This window comes from Tetrao urogallus, assembly GCF_951394365.1.
Source record: "Tetrao urogallus genome assembly, chromosome: 3".
Classification (NCBI taxonomy): Eukaryota; Metazoa; Chordata; class Aves; order Galliformes; family Phasianidae; genus Tetrao; species Tetrao urogallus.
In genome coordinates, this window is record NC_136815.1 from 62,132,995 (window position 1) to 62,146,834 (window position 13,840).

The following is a 13,840-nucleotide window of genomic DNA, read 5'->3' on the forward strand; positions in this document are numbered from 1 at the left end:
CAGCCGATTGGTCGGCAGCAGCCCGCGTGCCGATGGCTGCCTTCCATCCTGACGCCCATCCGGGGCGGTCCGCTCATTCCTCCGCCCCGGCGGTCTCTCCCTGCGCCGTCACCATGCACCGCTCACTCCGCGCCTTCCGCCGCTTGGGCCGCTGCGCCGGGCTCCTGGCGTCGCCGCCATTCCCCGGCACAGCCGCCACCAACGCCGCTCGCTGGACCCCTCTGCGCGCCGCCATGGTGAGCACCGGGCCGGGCCGGGCCGGGGGCGTCGTGACCTCTATCGGGACAGCCGTCCTCTCCGCGGCTCCGCCCCTTCGGCTCTCCGCCGCCTGCTCTGCCTGGGGGCGCCGGGCCCGGCGTTTAGCCGCGGTGGTGTGAGAGTGGCGCCGGGAGCGGTCCTGCGCTCCGCTCGCTATTCCCTGCCTGCAGCGCGCGGCCTGCGGAGGCCCGGTGCCCGCGCTGCGTTGCCCGGCTGTTATCTGTGGTGCCCGTAGGGGACGGGATTTGATGTGAGCGGGGCCCGGAGCTGCCCGAGCTGTGGCAGAGTTCTGGCGTGCGGAGCTGCTTCTAGAAAAATCAGGAGAGTCTTGCGGGCTGCTCGAGAAGTAGGGAGGTGCTTCGGCTGTACCCGAAAGCGGTCTGTGATCTCTGCCAGACATCCTAAATTATTTATTGCGGCTTGGCTGTTGGGCTGCTGGGGGAACGTGAATGCTATTCCATAAGGGTCTCTGAAGCTGAAGGAAAGCATTATGGATTTATGGATGTCCAACCTTTCTGGCTTGCCTGGGCTGCACCGAGTGAAGAGGAATTGTATTGGGCTACATAAAAGGAGTGTAATATAATTATTATGTATAGGTAGCAAAAGTTTTTAATATTCTTAATTGCAACATAAAAGGGGGGCAACAAAAGCATGAAAACTAATTGGGAAGGAACTTTTGATAAAGGCAGGTAGTGACAGGATGAGGGGAAATGGCTGTAAATTAGCAGAGGGTAGATTTAGATTAGATATTAGGAAGACGTGCTTTACTGTGAGTGTGGTGAGACACTGGAGCAGGTTGCCCACTGAGGTTGTGGATGCCCCCTCCCTGCAAGCATTGGAAGCCAGGTTGGATGGGACTTTGAACAACCTGGCCTAGAGGGAGGTGTCCCTGTCTGTAGCAGGGGTTGGAACTAGATATCTTAAAGGTCCCTTTCAACCCAAACCATTCTGTGATTTTGTGACATGTATGTTATAGATAGTGGCCTTCTTGCACTTGCTGAAGGCCCAATACGTATGCAAGGCAGCAGTCTGACAAGAAGTGCAGTATTGTGATCTTTGCAGGTCAGGAATATGCCCTGTGCTGCACGTAGGCATTATTAATTGCTTGAGTTTAGATAACGTGTGTTAGAAGTTAGAGCAAAATGTTCCTCCGAGGATTAAGAGTTCAAACTATGGGAAAATTTTGTATGTTTTTATTTCCAAGAGCACTACCAAAAATGTACCAACCAATATTTAAATGAGGGTGGAGGGAAATAATGAACCAAAGCTCACGCTTTTCGAAGTTTGTAGAGAATTTCTTGGCAGCAAGATTTATATTTTGGAACAATTTATGTTGCATAGAATGTAGTGTGCCTATGGCCCTATTGAATGGCTATTGCATTGCCTCAACTTAAAGCTAAATTGCACAAGCTGTTCCTAAAGAGTAAATATCAGAATGTGGAACTCAGTTGATAATATAAAGGAGAGTAGATAAGCACAAATTCCATTTTCTGCCAGTTTTTAAGGACTATTTCTGACATGGTAAAAAACAAAAAAAAACACACACAAAAAAAAACCACAACTATTCTTTGAACTGAAATACTTACATCCAAAAGTTGTTACATCTCAAATGAGAATATAATTTTCTACAGGAAGCATTACAGCAGCAGTTCTGTTTGAATTCTTCCAGTGTGTGATGGTGCAATCAGTCCTAGCTGATCGGTACCCCGCAACAAGGCAAGAGGACAGTTATGTTTGCCTAACTGTAAGCTTTGGACTATGGGTGCTTGGAATTTGGCAGAAACAGAGCACATCTCTATAGAAAGCCTTATGTTGTCTGCTTACCTGAAGTGTCCAGTTACCAAAAGCAGGGGTTTTAGAGACCAGTAGACCAGTGGATATCTGTGATGTGTTTTTCTTTAGCATGTATATGAACATTAAGTGATTAAAATAGAATAGAGAGGGTTAAGAATTGTCAAAAAGGCATATTGATCTGTGCTCTGTGTAGTCTTTCTGTGGGGTCAGGGTCTATGGGAAAGTCAAAAGCAAGTTGAGGGGAGCAGGACAGCAGTGCACCAGCTAACTTGGTGTTTGTGGGCTGGGCTGCAGTTTCTTCTAAGTCATATGCAACATCTGCACTGCAAGAGAGCCCTGAGCCCTGGGGCTGGTGGCTCTGTTACATGGTTGCTGATGTACCTAATGGCAGAGCTTCTCCATCTGGCTGGAAACACTGCCCAGGACAGTAAAATATGGAATACTCCCACCCACCGCTTGCTACCTGTGATTGTGTAGACATGGACAGACTGCTGGAGAGTGTGTGCTGTTCTGCACAAACTCAGCTGCGCTCCTCTCCAAGAAGTCCAAGACCCACAGAATAAGGAGAAAGTAAAGCTGACCAAGGGGAGAAACAGTATGGCTTCAGCAGTGGGCACCTAGGGAAGAGTAAGAAATGTGCAAACATATAAAGTGCTTTCTTCTTTCACTTACACAGACTTCTCATTTTCAAATCAAGGACTTTTCCCGAGTCTGTGGTTTCTCTGTGTGATAACCCAGTTCAGATGTTTTTTTCTGAGTGTTTATCTTGTCTGTCTTGAACACTTGCAAGCTTCTTGCATCCACAACATCAGTTGGCAAGCAGTTTTGTCAGTCTGCGCCATGTGTGAGGTAATGCTTCCTTCTGTTACCTTGAACCTCCCCCCTGCTACCCTAATATTGTTGCTCATATTTCTTGTACTGGAAGAGATGGTGAGCAGCTAGTATTTGCTGTCATTCTAGCAATTTTACTGCTCTAGTTTTTCTTTGGTCCCCAGGTTGTCTCTTTCTGAACTACACAATCAGGCTTGCATAAAAGCTGTACCCCACTTTGATCAGCCTTACTGCCTTTCTTTGAACTGTTTCAAATAATATGCTTTTTTGAGATGAGAAAACCAAATCTGCAACTAGCATTCTAAATGTACATGAACCATGATAATGTTTTCCTAATAGTTCCTAAAATTTGATTTACAGTTGATGGTCGTTGTTAGGCCAGAGCTCATCACTGTGTGTGTATTACTATGAAGCTGGGATTGTTTTATTCCATGATTCTATGATTAAGAATTCAAATAGTCTTTTTCCCCTCTCTGGGGACTCCATAAGAAGGTAACCTTCTCCTGTGTGGAAGGATGAGCATCTTTCTCATAGCAGATTGAGGCTTTGCTGACAAAAGTGTAGGAAGAGAAAGACTAAACTGCATTTACATGCTTCCTCTCCAATCCCATAATCTGTGAAGCAACATACAAATGTGATCATGTCATAAATGAATATGTTGCATTTTTTTGTTGCTACTGTGGTGGTTTTTTTTTTTTTTTTTTAAAAAAAAAAAAAAGGCTTTCCTTTTCAGTTGGTGTACATCACCTAAACTTAATTTACTTCTGTGTTACATAATAACGTGTATATAGTGTTCTTAGGCATAAGGTGAGAATTCACAATCAGCAGCTAGTAATCAATTACTCAGCTGCTCCTTTCAAGTATTTTAATTCCCATGTGCAGTGTGGATTTCTGATAGGGTTTCTGTTATGTTGCCTGGATGGATGTTGTGTGAACCATGTTAGTTCTTATGTTTGGCTCTAACAGCCATTCTGCAAATTGTAAAATGAGTTTCTGATTCTTCAAAACAACATGAGTCTTCACCAGGATGATGAGTTTTATGCAGTGAGCAGCCAAAGTCTGAAGTCTCTCAGTGCTGCCTGTCACCAGTGGGTTTGCTAGGCTGTAATATTTGTAATTGTGACTCTTGTAGCGATAGGTAATCAGACTAGAAACGTGTCAAAAGTTTGTAAATATAATTAGAAAAATACTTAACACCTAGTTGTGTATCTTTGTTACCCTTTTTTCCCCTTCTTACACATTTTTTCTCAGTTGTTTCTCCTTTCAAGAAAAATATGCTGTTTGCCAGTGTTTGAAACATACTTTTTATTTCCCTTTCCTACAGTCCACTCAAGAGTCTTTTAGGATAGAATATGATACCTTTGGTGAACTGAAGGTCCCAAGTGACAAATACTATGGTGCTCAGACTGTAAGATCTACGATGAACTTCAAGATCGGAGGTGTTTCAGAAAGGATGCCAGTAAGTAATTCAAGCCTGTGTCCACTTACACCTTTCAGTATGTTTTGGAACATAAGTGAATACCTTTTCTTAATCTCTTTCTGGAATTATGGTCACCTTTGAATTTTCATTGAAGTTAGAATTTTCATGGTGAGGTGTTGCTTTTTATTGTGTTGTTTTATTAAAACAAACAAACAAACCCAAACCAACAGGATGAATAGAAATCTTTCATTTTATTGAAGAGCAAAGGCAATGGATGGAATAATTTGAATTACTTTTACTGTAATGCAGTGTAGTTTGTTGTTGAAGATATTTAAATGTAGGGAGTATCTAAGTGTATTGAAGGTATTTAAGTGTCATATGTTGATAAACTGCTTTCTTACTTGTAGATGTAATTAAAGCATGAGCGTACATGGACACCATCATTCTCTGTTTTTGAATGTACTGAAGCATAAGCCAATCTGCCTTCAAAATTCTATTTTAGAAACAAACCCAGTTCTTCTTTTCTGTTCATTTTAATACATGTAGTTGGTTTCGATACACATAGAAAGAAAGGGTGAGTTATGAATTGCTTTCTGTACTGTTTGGATAAATGTTACCTGGAATGAGATGACACATCACGTGCTCTAAATTGCTCTCTGGTTGCTTGGTTGGCTGTTGCTGTGTTTAAGATTAGAAGGGATTTGAGTTAGAAATGATCTGTGCTGTGAATTCCTATTCATTGGAGGAATGAAAAAAGATTACATGTTTAAATTTATTCTTGTGTCTCAGGTTCAAGTTATAAGGGCCTTTGGCATCTTGAAGAGGGCAGCAGCTGAAGTAAATCAAGATTATGGTCTCGACCCAAAGATTGCCAGTGCTATTGTAAAGGCAGCAGATGAGGTAGGAGCAAACTGCTGAAAATACTAGAACTGTCACTGTATATTTGGTTAGCTTCTCTTGGGAGCACTGTTTGAGGGCTTGATGAAGATGTCTTGCATTTCTTTCTTGAATTGTTAGAGCAAGTCTGCCATACAGGCAAAGCTTCCACGTTATCAAAGTCTCTAGTCTGTTAAGCAATTGTATCCCTGTATTTTGAAGACCACCTGCAGTCTGAATAGTTTTTCTGTTACTCATTTGTTTCCTCTTCAGATTTAGGATTGCTAGTCAATCCGTGCTTTTTCAAGTATCACTTTTGTAGCTAAAGAGGATGATGTGAGACAGAAATATCTTCACTTTCTCAGGATAAATACCACCCTAATGCACAGTTGTGAATGAGCAATAACTAAGGCATGGTTATACTATTTGTACTCCTTTGCATAGACCAACAGATATTTAGCTGGAATAATTGTTTTACAGAGCTTTCTTGTTCCTCAAAATCTTGGAAGTATGCAGAAGCCATGTCTGCTCTCTACCATCTGTAGTACCATGAGTCTCAAGCCCCAAGAACTTTGGGAAACACGAGAGTATAGCCAGTCTTTTCTAGTGAAAGGTGGATTAGAGGTTTTGGTGGCTAAAGGCTCCTTGGCTTAGATTTGTGAGTTCTGAAAGCTGTTTGAGGTTTTTTTATTGCATTTTTAAAAATGCCTCCTCAGTAACCTGAAAGAAAAAAGATAGAACAAACAACAGAGTTGCTTTTCAAAGTGGAAGCTCTGCCCTTGTATAAAGTAGAAAATATCTCATAAGGGCTTTTCTTGAAAAGCATGATTCCAGGAGGACTGTGTTGTAAGTTGAACATTTGGAGATGGAGATCTAACCTCAGTGTTGTGACAACAGATCTCTTGTTTTGCATTCTATGCTTTTCTGAGGTTGATATGCATGGGAGAGATACTTGTGAGCACAGATTTTGAAATTATTACATCCCTAGAAAAATCTCTGTATGCGGATGAGGTTCATCAGGGTCCAAAAAATATAGATTGAAGAGGAGAATATTAATATTTGTTGCTTTGCCTTGACTTGAGATGGCAAGTGTCACAACCTACCTACAGAAGGTATAAGTTGGTATAGACATCTGTAGCTGATCAGGATCTTCTTTCCATGCAAGTCAGTACATATGAATCTTGCAATATATTCAAGTATAGCTGCTTCTTTCTTTTTTTTTTTTTTTTCTGGTAGAACAGATCTTCTTTGTTTTTCCATTACAGGTAGCTGCAGGAAAATTAAATGATCACTTTCCACTGGTGGTGTGGCAGACTGGGTCTGGAACTCAAACCAATATGAATGTCAATGAAGTCATCAGCAATAGAGCTATTGAAATACTGGGAGGCAAACTGGGAAGCAAAATTCCAGTGCATCCAAATGATCATGTTAATAAAAGCCAGGTTATTATACTTGTATCATACTTCTTTTAATTTTTTTTAATTCTGAATTGTCTTACAGCCACTGTTTAGATTATTTTTGTATCTGTTTAAATAAAATATGGGATATAGAAAAAAAAATATATATATATAGAAAAAATAGTTGCATTTATGGTTTTAGCAACAATTTTCCAAATTTCAGGTTTTTCAGATTAAAGGAACTTGAAAATTTGGTCTGTGTCAGTAGGAGCTTTTCAGATTAAAAACTCTCATTTATGACAGATGAATTCACAAGTGATATATCAGGCAGAAGTGGCCTGGTGATGAACGCTTCTGCAAGCAGTCATAAAAAAGTTCAATTTAAATCCAATTTCTAGAGGCTGCATCCATGTAGATGTTATCTCCCAAATACACTCCATAAAGCATGTAGAAGAAATAATAAGGTGGCTAAGGTCCTGTAATTGGCAAGCAAAAGAGCCATTTAGTATTTGTTTACCCACTCTTAGGTAGACATGTTTATTGTATTTCACTCTTAGAATTTTCTTCAGATTAGCTGAAGTTTGAGCCACCGAGTTGATTGTAGCTCTGATCTTTTGTGCTTGCTCGAAATCCTATGGGACTATGGAATTATCATTACAAAATCAATATTTTTGACCTTTTGAAGTTAGCTATAATTTCTTTAAATTCCCAAATCCATTTGTTATCTATATTTTGTATTTTGTAGCAGTTCTGTTGTCCTTTGGTATATTTAGTTTATGTGGGCATAAGGCATAGATTTTGTTAATAACATGCTTGATGGGAGTTTAGAAGATTTAATGATTCCTTCAGAGTGGCTTGTGGAACACTGCTAGGTTCCTTACTGTATTCTCAATTCCTTCTTCATAAAGTAAAGAGAATAAAGCCATACATGTCAGTCTTAATATTGTAAGGTATTATGGTGAGAAAACCCTGTAAATAAGTTTCTGAAACTTCCTTCACAGAGTTCAAATGACACTTTCCCAACAGCAATGCATATCGCTGCTGCCCAGGAAGTTAATGAGGTGTTGTTGCCTGGACTGAAGAAGCTACAGAATGCACTTGAAGCAAAATCCAAAGAGTTTTCCCAAATCATAAAAATAGGACGCACTCACACACAAGATGCTGTTCCACTTACGCTTGGGCAGGTAAACAGTGAAAATGCACGTTTGTTTGGAGAAAACTTGTAAATATATTGGAGGAAATGGGCAAATTTGAGGAGACTAAAATCAGTTTAAGATAAATTAGGCAATTGGCTGAATCTCTGAATATTTTCATCATTTTTTTGGAGTTCTGCTGAACGCTGTTCTCTAATAACTGCTTTGGAAGCGTTCTTAAAATTTTCCATATATGTTGCTTATGGTAATAAAATATAAATGATTTCAAAGTGATGTTTGATTGCCAAGTAACAAAACTTATTTCTATTACACTGGCAGCATGGTAAATTGGGCCTGTAATTTGTAAGTTTATATGAATGAGGTTTAGACAACATACAGAACTACAAAATATTTTGAATAAAAGTATGTTCATGATTATATGTGTATGAGAAATCCTTGTTATTGTATTGTCAGGAATTGCTTAGGTTACCTTACTTGGTAAGGTATTAATTCTAACTGAACTGATAAAAAATCTCTGTAAAATTTGTGTATCTTTTTCCCAAGAAGGCACAGGTGGATTTCTGATTAACTAAAATTACATGAACAAAGTCCAGGATCTGTTTGTCTAATTGCACGTTGAGTCTTTGTTAGTGCAATCTGAGGTATGACCTACCTTGGATTCAGATTTTACAAAGTACATGAATGAGATACAAGGCAAGAGAAAGATGCATTGTAATATACATTTTTATATACGTAGGTTGCTTTTATGTGTAAGTTGTCCCTGCTGTGTGAGCAGTCTTCTAATATATGGGAATTTTCCCTCTTAATGAAAACACCTTTTAGCATCTTGGTGAAGTTCAATGCCTTCAGTAAATGAGTACTGTTAAAAATCCAAAGAATTCTATTTTCTTATTACTGTGTTTTTCTTCTATGCTTCATTCTTTCAAAGGAATTTAGTGGCTATGTGCAACAAATTAAATACGGCGTGGCTAGGATTGAGTCAACCATGCCAAGAGTGTATCAGCTGGCAGCTGGTGGGACTGCAGTTGGTACAGGATTAAACACAAGAATTGGCTTTGCTGAGAAAGTTGCTGCTAAAGTGGCTGAACTGACGGGTGAGAAATGATATTTTGGAGTTATCAATAAAGCAGTATATGTTTTGTAAGCCTTATACTTAAAATTATTTCATGCAGAGTATTTTTTCTAACAGTACTTAGCGCAGTGAGAGTGGTGCAATGAATTTGGCTTACTGGAGATTTAGTGTTTCAGACTTCTGTTAGTAGCCCAGCCATACTTCCATTCTGATCTCTGTTTCTGTGACTCTCTTGATCTTCAATTACTTGCCATAAAAGAAGAGGGGATGAAACAAAAAAAACCCCAAACTTTTCCAGAACCACCAATTTATTTCATGTGAAGGAGTGGAGGTTAGCTGTTTGGTTTCTGATGCTGTCTTTATAGATATTAAATCTCAACTTAAAGAGCCATTGAGTTTTCTGATCTGTGGACCAGTTTTTCTATGTCAGTTTTAAAAAAGGCCCCACAATGAATACATATGTATTTCACTTAAATACACTGTAACTGCTTATCAGCAATATTTTTGTATTAACAGATCTATTATTCACAATCTAGTAGAAGATTGAGATTTTCTTGTACCTTGGCAGGGAAGAAGTGATATAAACAACAGCTGCTGAGAAGCAGTAAAGGGCTTGTTTTGGTGCTTGGAGAAGCCATCAGTGTTGTAGGAAGCTGTCCCATAGAATCATGTGGAATCACAGAATGGCTTGGGTTGGAAGTGACCTCAGAGATCATCTAGTTCCAAACCCCCTGCTGTGGGCAGGGTTGTCCATCTTACGCTCATTAGGTATACCATATGTGAGGGTTGTACAAGTTTAAAACAAGTAGAGCAGACTATTTAAATTCCTTACGTTCTCTCATGGGAAACTTATTGGCAAAGACAAAATGAAAAGTTCGGAATGATCTTGGCATCTGTGAAATGCAGAAGTGCATACAGATAGAATGGGAGCCTGTGTCTGGCAGGGTCTGCAGAACATGGTAGGAATTTGCACTTCCTCTAGGAACTGAGATTTTGCTACTCTTCTTGTTTGTACTGATAAAATAGGCTCAGGCCAGTAATTCTGTGGGGCACAAGTTCAGCTCACAGTCAGCATCCATATTTGATGTCCACCACCACCAATAAAATTTTGCTGAGAATTTACTTGCACGGCAGAATCCTGAAGAAATGTTTTTAATTATAGAACCTACACTCAGACTGTAGATTTAATTAACATAAGAAGAGCTGTTGCTTCCATTGCTCCTGTGCTTTTGCTGTTGCCAGAAGTTTCAGGCATCCTAAGCCTTAATGAGCTTTTGCATGTTCCATCTGGCTGTTGTTCCCTTCCAGTGCTAATGCTTGATGCATCTTTTTTCCTTAAGTAGCTAATCCAATTGTGATTACTTCTTATTTGCCCTAATGGCTGTGCTGCAAAAACCCCTATTTCTATAACTGAGAGAAAGCAGCCTTGAAATGGAGAGTCTAAACAGGAATTAAGATGGATACATTTGGGCTAACCCACAAGAGATTATTGAAATGTTTTAAGTATTGAGGTGCAAAGCAAATTGCTGCATTGCTTAGTATGCAATACAGCATGGAAACTTGAAATCCATATCTTTGCTTCTCAAATTTGAGTTGATGCTTAAGTTTCACATTCTTGTCTATTTTAGTGACTTTTATTGTGCCTTTTGTATTGAATTGAATCCGTTTAAGAAACACATTTTTGAAGAAAGGTAGAAAGAGAGATGAGCTTGGTGTTACTGGCATAGTTTTATGTTAAGCTAACTGTGTGGTTGGTTTTCTGGTTTATGTCTTCATGTAAGTGCCTAATAGGCTTCATATTCCTCACTGTCCTTGTAGGCTTGCCCTTTGTCACTGCTCCCAATAAATTTGAAGCTCTTGCAGCTCACGATGCTCTAGTTGAACTCAGCGGAGCTATGAACACAGTGGCATGTAGTCTGATGAAAATAGCTAATGATATTCGTTTCCTGGGATCTGGACCACGCTCTGGATTAGGAGAACTCATCCTGCCTGAAAATGAACCAGGAAGCAGTATCATGCCAGGTATGGAGAAAACATGCAGAGAAAAAATTCCTGTTTCTTTTGTTTTGGACTACTAACTCTTTGATGTCAGTAAGTCTGTGAACTGACACTTCTGTCAGTTTATCTTCTGTTACATTTTACCAAAATTCGTGTTCATAAAAATGCTTGCACAGCTGTGTGCTGGCAAGCACATGAAGGAGAATGTATGTACTTACTCTTCTTGGCCAAGTAAAGGCAGTGTACTGATTTTGTTAGAAAATAATTTTAACGAGCTAGTAATACTTTTCTTAAGTTAACTGAGACTTGGCAATGATTTACCAGACACACCAACCTGCTTGAGTAAAGACAGGTAACAGTCTCTTGATTATTAAGGACTGTAGTAATTAACAGCTGCTTAGTTCATGCCTGTTTGAGCCTACTCTTGAAAACTCAGCAAATTGCTAAAGCAGCCATCTGTGGGTGGCCTTCTTTAAATCTTTGCATTCTGCAGATTCTTCTTTCAAGAGAAGACAATATAATTGAAGGTTTTGCATTTTGCAGAGAATGGGGAATAAATAAGACTAGAGCAGTACAGTTAAATTTTAATATAGTTTACGGAAATAATTTCTTTTGTGGTGAACAGATAAAAAGGAGTACAACGTTACCTCCTACAAAGTATCTTCTCTTGAATGTGATTTGGTAAATGAGAAAACAAATGATTGATGGATTTCCTTAGTCTTCATTGATGTTTTTGTCTCCCTTTCACAACCAGGAAAAGTGAATCCTACGCAGTGTGAAGCGGTTACCATGGTGGCAGCCCAGGTTATGGGAAACCACGTTGCTGTTACTGTAGGAGGTAGCAATGGGCACTTTGAGCTGAATGTTTTTAAGCCCATGATGGTAAGTTCTAGAAGTTGTAAAATATTTAGGACTTCTGATGTTGTCATTTGTACAGTCAGATAAGTAGAGAAAAGCTCAATGAATATTTGGTCAATACGGGGACTGGAGAATCTGATAAAATGTGAGGAAAAAACGTTATTCTTTTGTATGGTAATTGTTATTCTGACAGGATGGTAGCAGCCTTGTTACATGAAGATATCTTATGCTGATAAGCTTTTATCTTAAAGATCTGTGCACATACACATGCTTTTCCTCTCTCTATTTAATTTAATTAAAAAATTAATTGAATGTCGCATATCACCTGGTACTGAAATTTGGATGTTTTCAAATGAAGTCATCATTTTTATTTTCTTCCTTGGGTTATTTACTTTTTTTTTTTTTTCCAATTAAACCCAAGAAACAAACAGGAGAATTGAGAGAACAAAAAAAAAAAAAAAAAGAGAGAAGATTGTGGAGACAATCTTCACAACAGTGAAGAACAGTGTATAAGATAAAATAATATTGCAGAGGTTAGGGTAGGGATGATAATTTTAAAAACAACTAAGGTGATTTGTGAAAAATATACTAATATTATATAGAAATAAAAGGAAAGCTGTAGAGTTTCTGTCTTTTAGTTAGAGATAAGAGGCACAAGGGAAGCAGAATGCTGTATGCTATTTTTCTACACTGCATACACTTGCTGATGTCGCTTTTTTAGTTTACGTTAGGAATTATTAAAATATTTTTTTCTTTCTCCCATCTGAATGAACTTCTAAGCATACAGCACCTGGTTTTGAAGCCCTGCCCCACACCCTCCAAAAATCATATTGAACAGCTAAGAGATGTAACTAGCAGAACATAAATATAGACAAATAAAAAAAAGGAGAAGGGAAAAAAAAAGTGGGATGTTACGGATTGTCAAAGCAGGAGGCTAATGCCAGACAGTGCTGTACTTTATAGTGTTAAATGTTGTAGTATTGGTACCTAGTGGTGGAGGAATGACCTTGAATGAAATACCTTCATTCATTTCTTACTCAGTACTTGTGAACTGTTGTATCAAGACATCCTTACATACAGTGGTCTGTAGGCAAGAGTTCATCTCTTAAATGATTCTCAGAAAATTACTTCAAGTGGGAGTAACTGAGCATAGACTGCAGCAGGAATAGGGTGCATTATTTTATGTACCACTTTGCTGCCAATCAGAGAGGTACATTTTGGGGGATAGAGAGACGCCACTTAGGAACAAGTGTGCCTGATTGTGCAGCTACTAATATCTGAATACAATAATTGTTGGATGTTGTGGTTTTTTTTGTTTGTTTGTTTGTTTTTTTAGATTAAGAATGTTTTAAGCTCTGCAAGACTTCTTGGAGATGTTTGTGTTTCTTTCACTGACAACTGTGTTGTTGGAATCCAAGCCAATACAGATAGGATCAACAAACTAATGAGTGAATCCCTGATGTTGGTAACAGCACTTAATCCACATATAGGTAGGTTTAAATCTCAGAAACTTCTCAAAACAATTGCACTTATATACTTTTCAGAAACATTATTTTGCATGCATTGTTTGTATTGTCACAGTGTTAGGAAACCAAGTTCTGTGCCAGGCCAAAAGTTAGTTTCCTTTAGCATCATCAATTGCTGTTGGTGGTGATAAAGATACACCTTGCTTTTGCAGTACCATAACAGTGTGTTAAAGAAATAATTCAGAACAGGAAAGAGATTGAGAGAATTTGTGTACGTCATCCTGATTTGATTTCTGATAATAACAAAAAGTGTAACACGAAAATGGGAGAAAGTTGCATAAATCTCTATGTAGTCTAAAACCTACATCAAGACTACTTTAAGTAAGGAGTTTGTATAATACATTCAGTGCATATTTACTGCAAATTGAGTTAAGTAGTAATAGAACTATGTAGCAAAATTAATTCTCAGAAAACCGAGTGTCTTACTTTTTTCTCATCTCTAAAAAAAATCTTCTGAAACTGAACATGACTCAATGGTTTCTTTTTGTTTGCTACAGGATATGATAAAGCAGCTAAGATTGCCAAGACTGCACACAAAGAAGGGACAACGTTAAAAGAAGCTGCTATCAAGTTGGGATTCCTCACATCAGACCAGTTTGACCAGTGGGTGAAGCCTAAAGATATGTTAGGTCCTCAGTAATGTCTTAAAACGAAAC

At 38.8% G+C, this 13,840-nt stretch overlaps 1 protein-coding gene across 1 annotated transcript; it reads left to right on the forward strand.

Moving 5' to 3' along the window:
- Positions 1 to 113: 113 nt before the first annotated feature.
- On the forward strand, positions 114 to 13,824 carry FH (fumarate hydratase; the record flags this gene model as incomplete). Its single annotated transcript, XM_079533263.1, has 10 exons — positions 114 to 236; positions 4,208 to 4,342; positions 5,093 to 5,203; positions 6,445 to 6,621; positions 7,578 to 7,760; positions 8,659 to 8,824; positions 10,621 to 10,824; positions 11,555 to 11,682; positions 12,995 to 13,148; positions 13,682 to 13,824. 10 exons carry the CDS (start codon positions 114 to 116, stop codon positions 13,822 to 13,824), a joined length of 1,524 nt encoding a protein of 507 aa, XP_079389389.1.
- Positions 13,825 to 13,840: the final 16 nt, after the last annotated feature.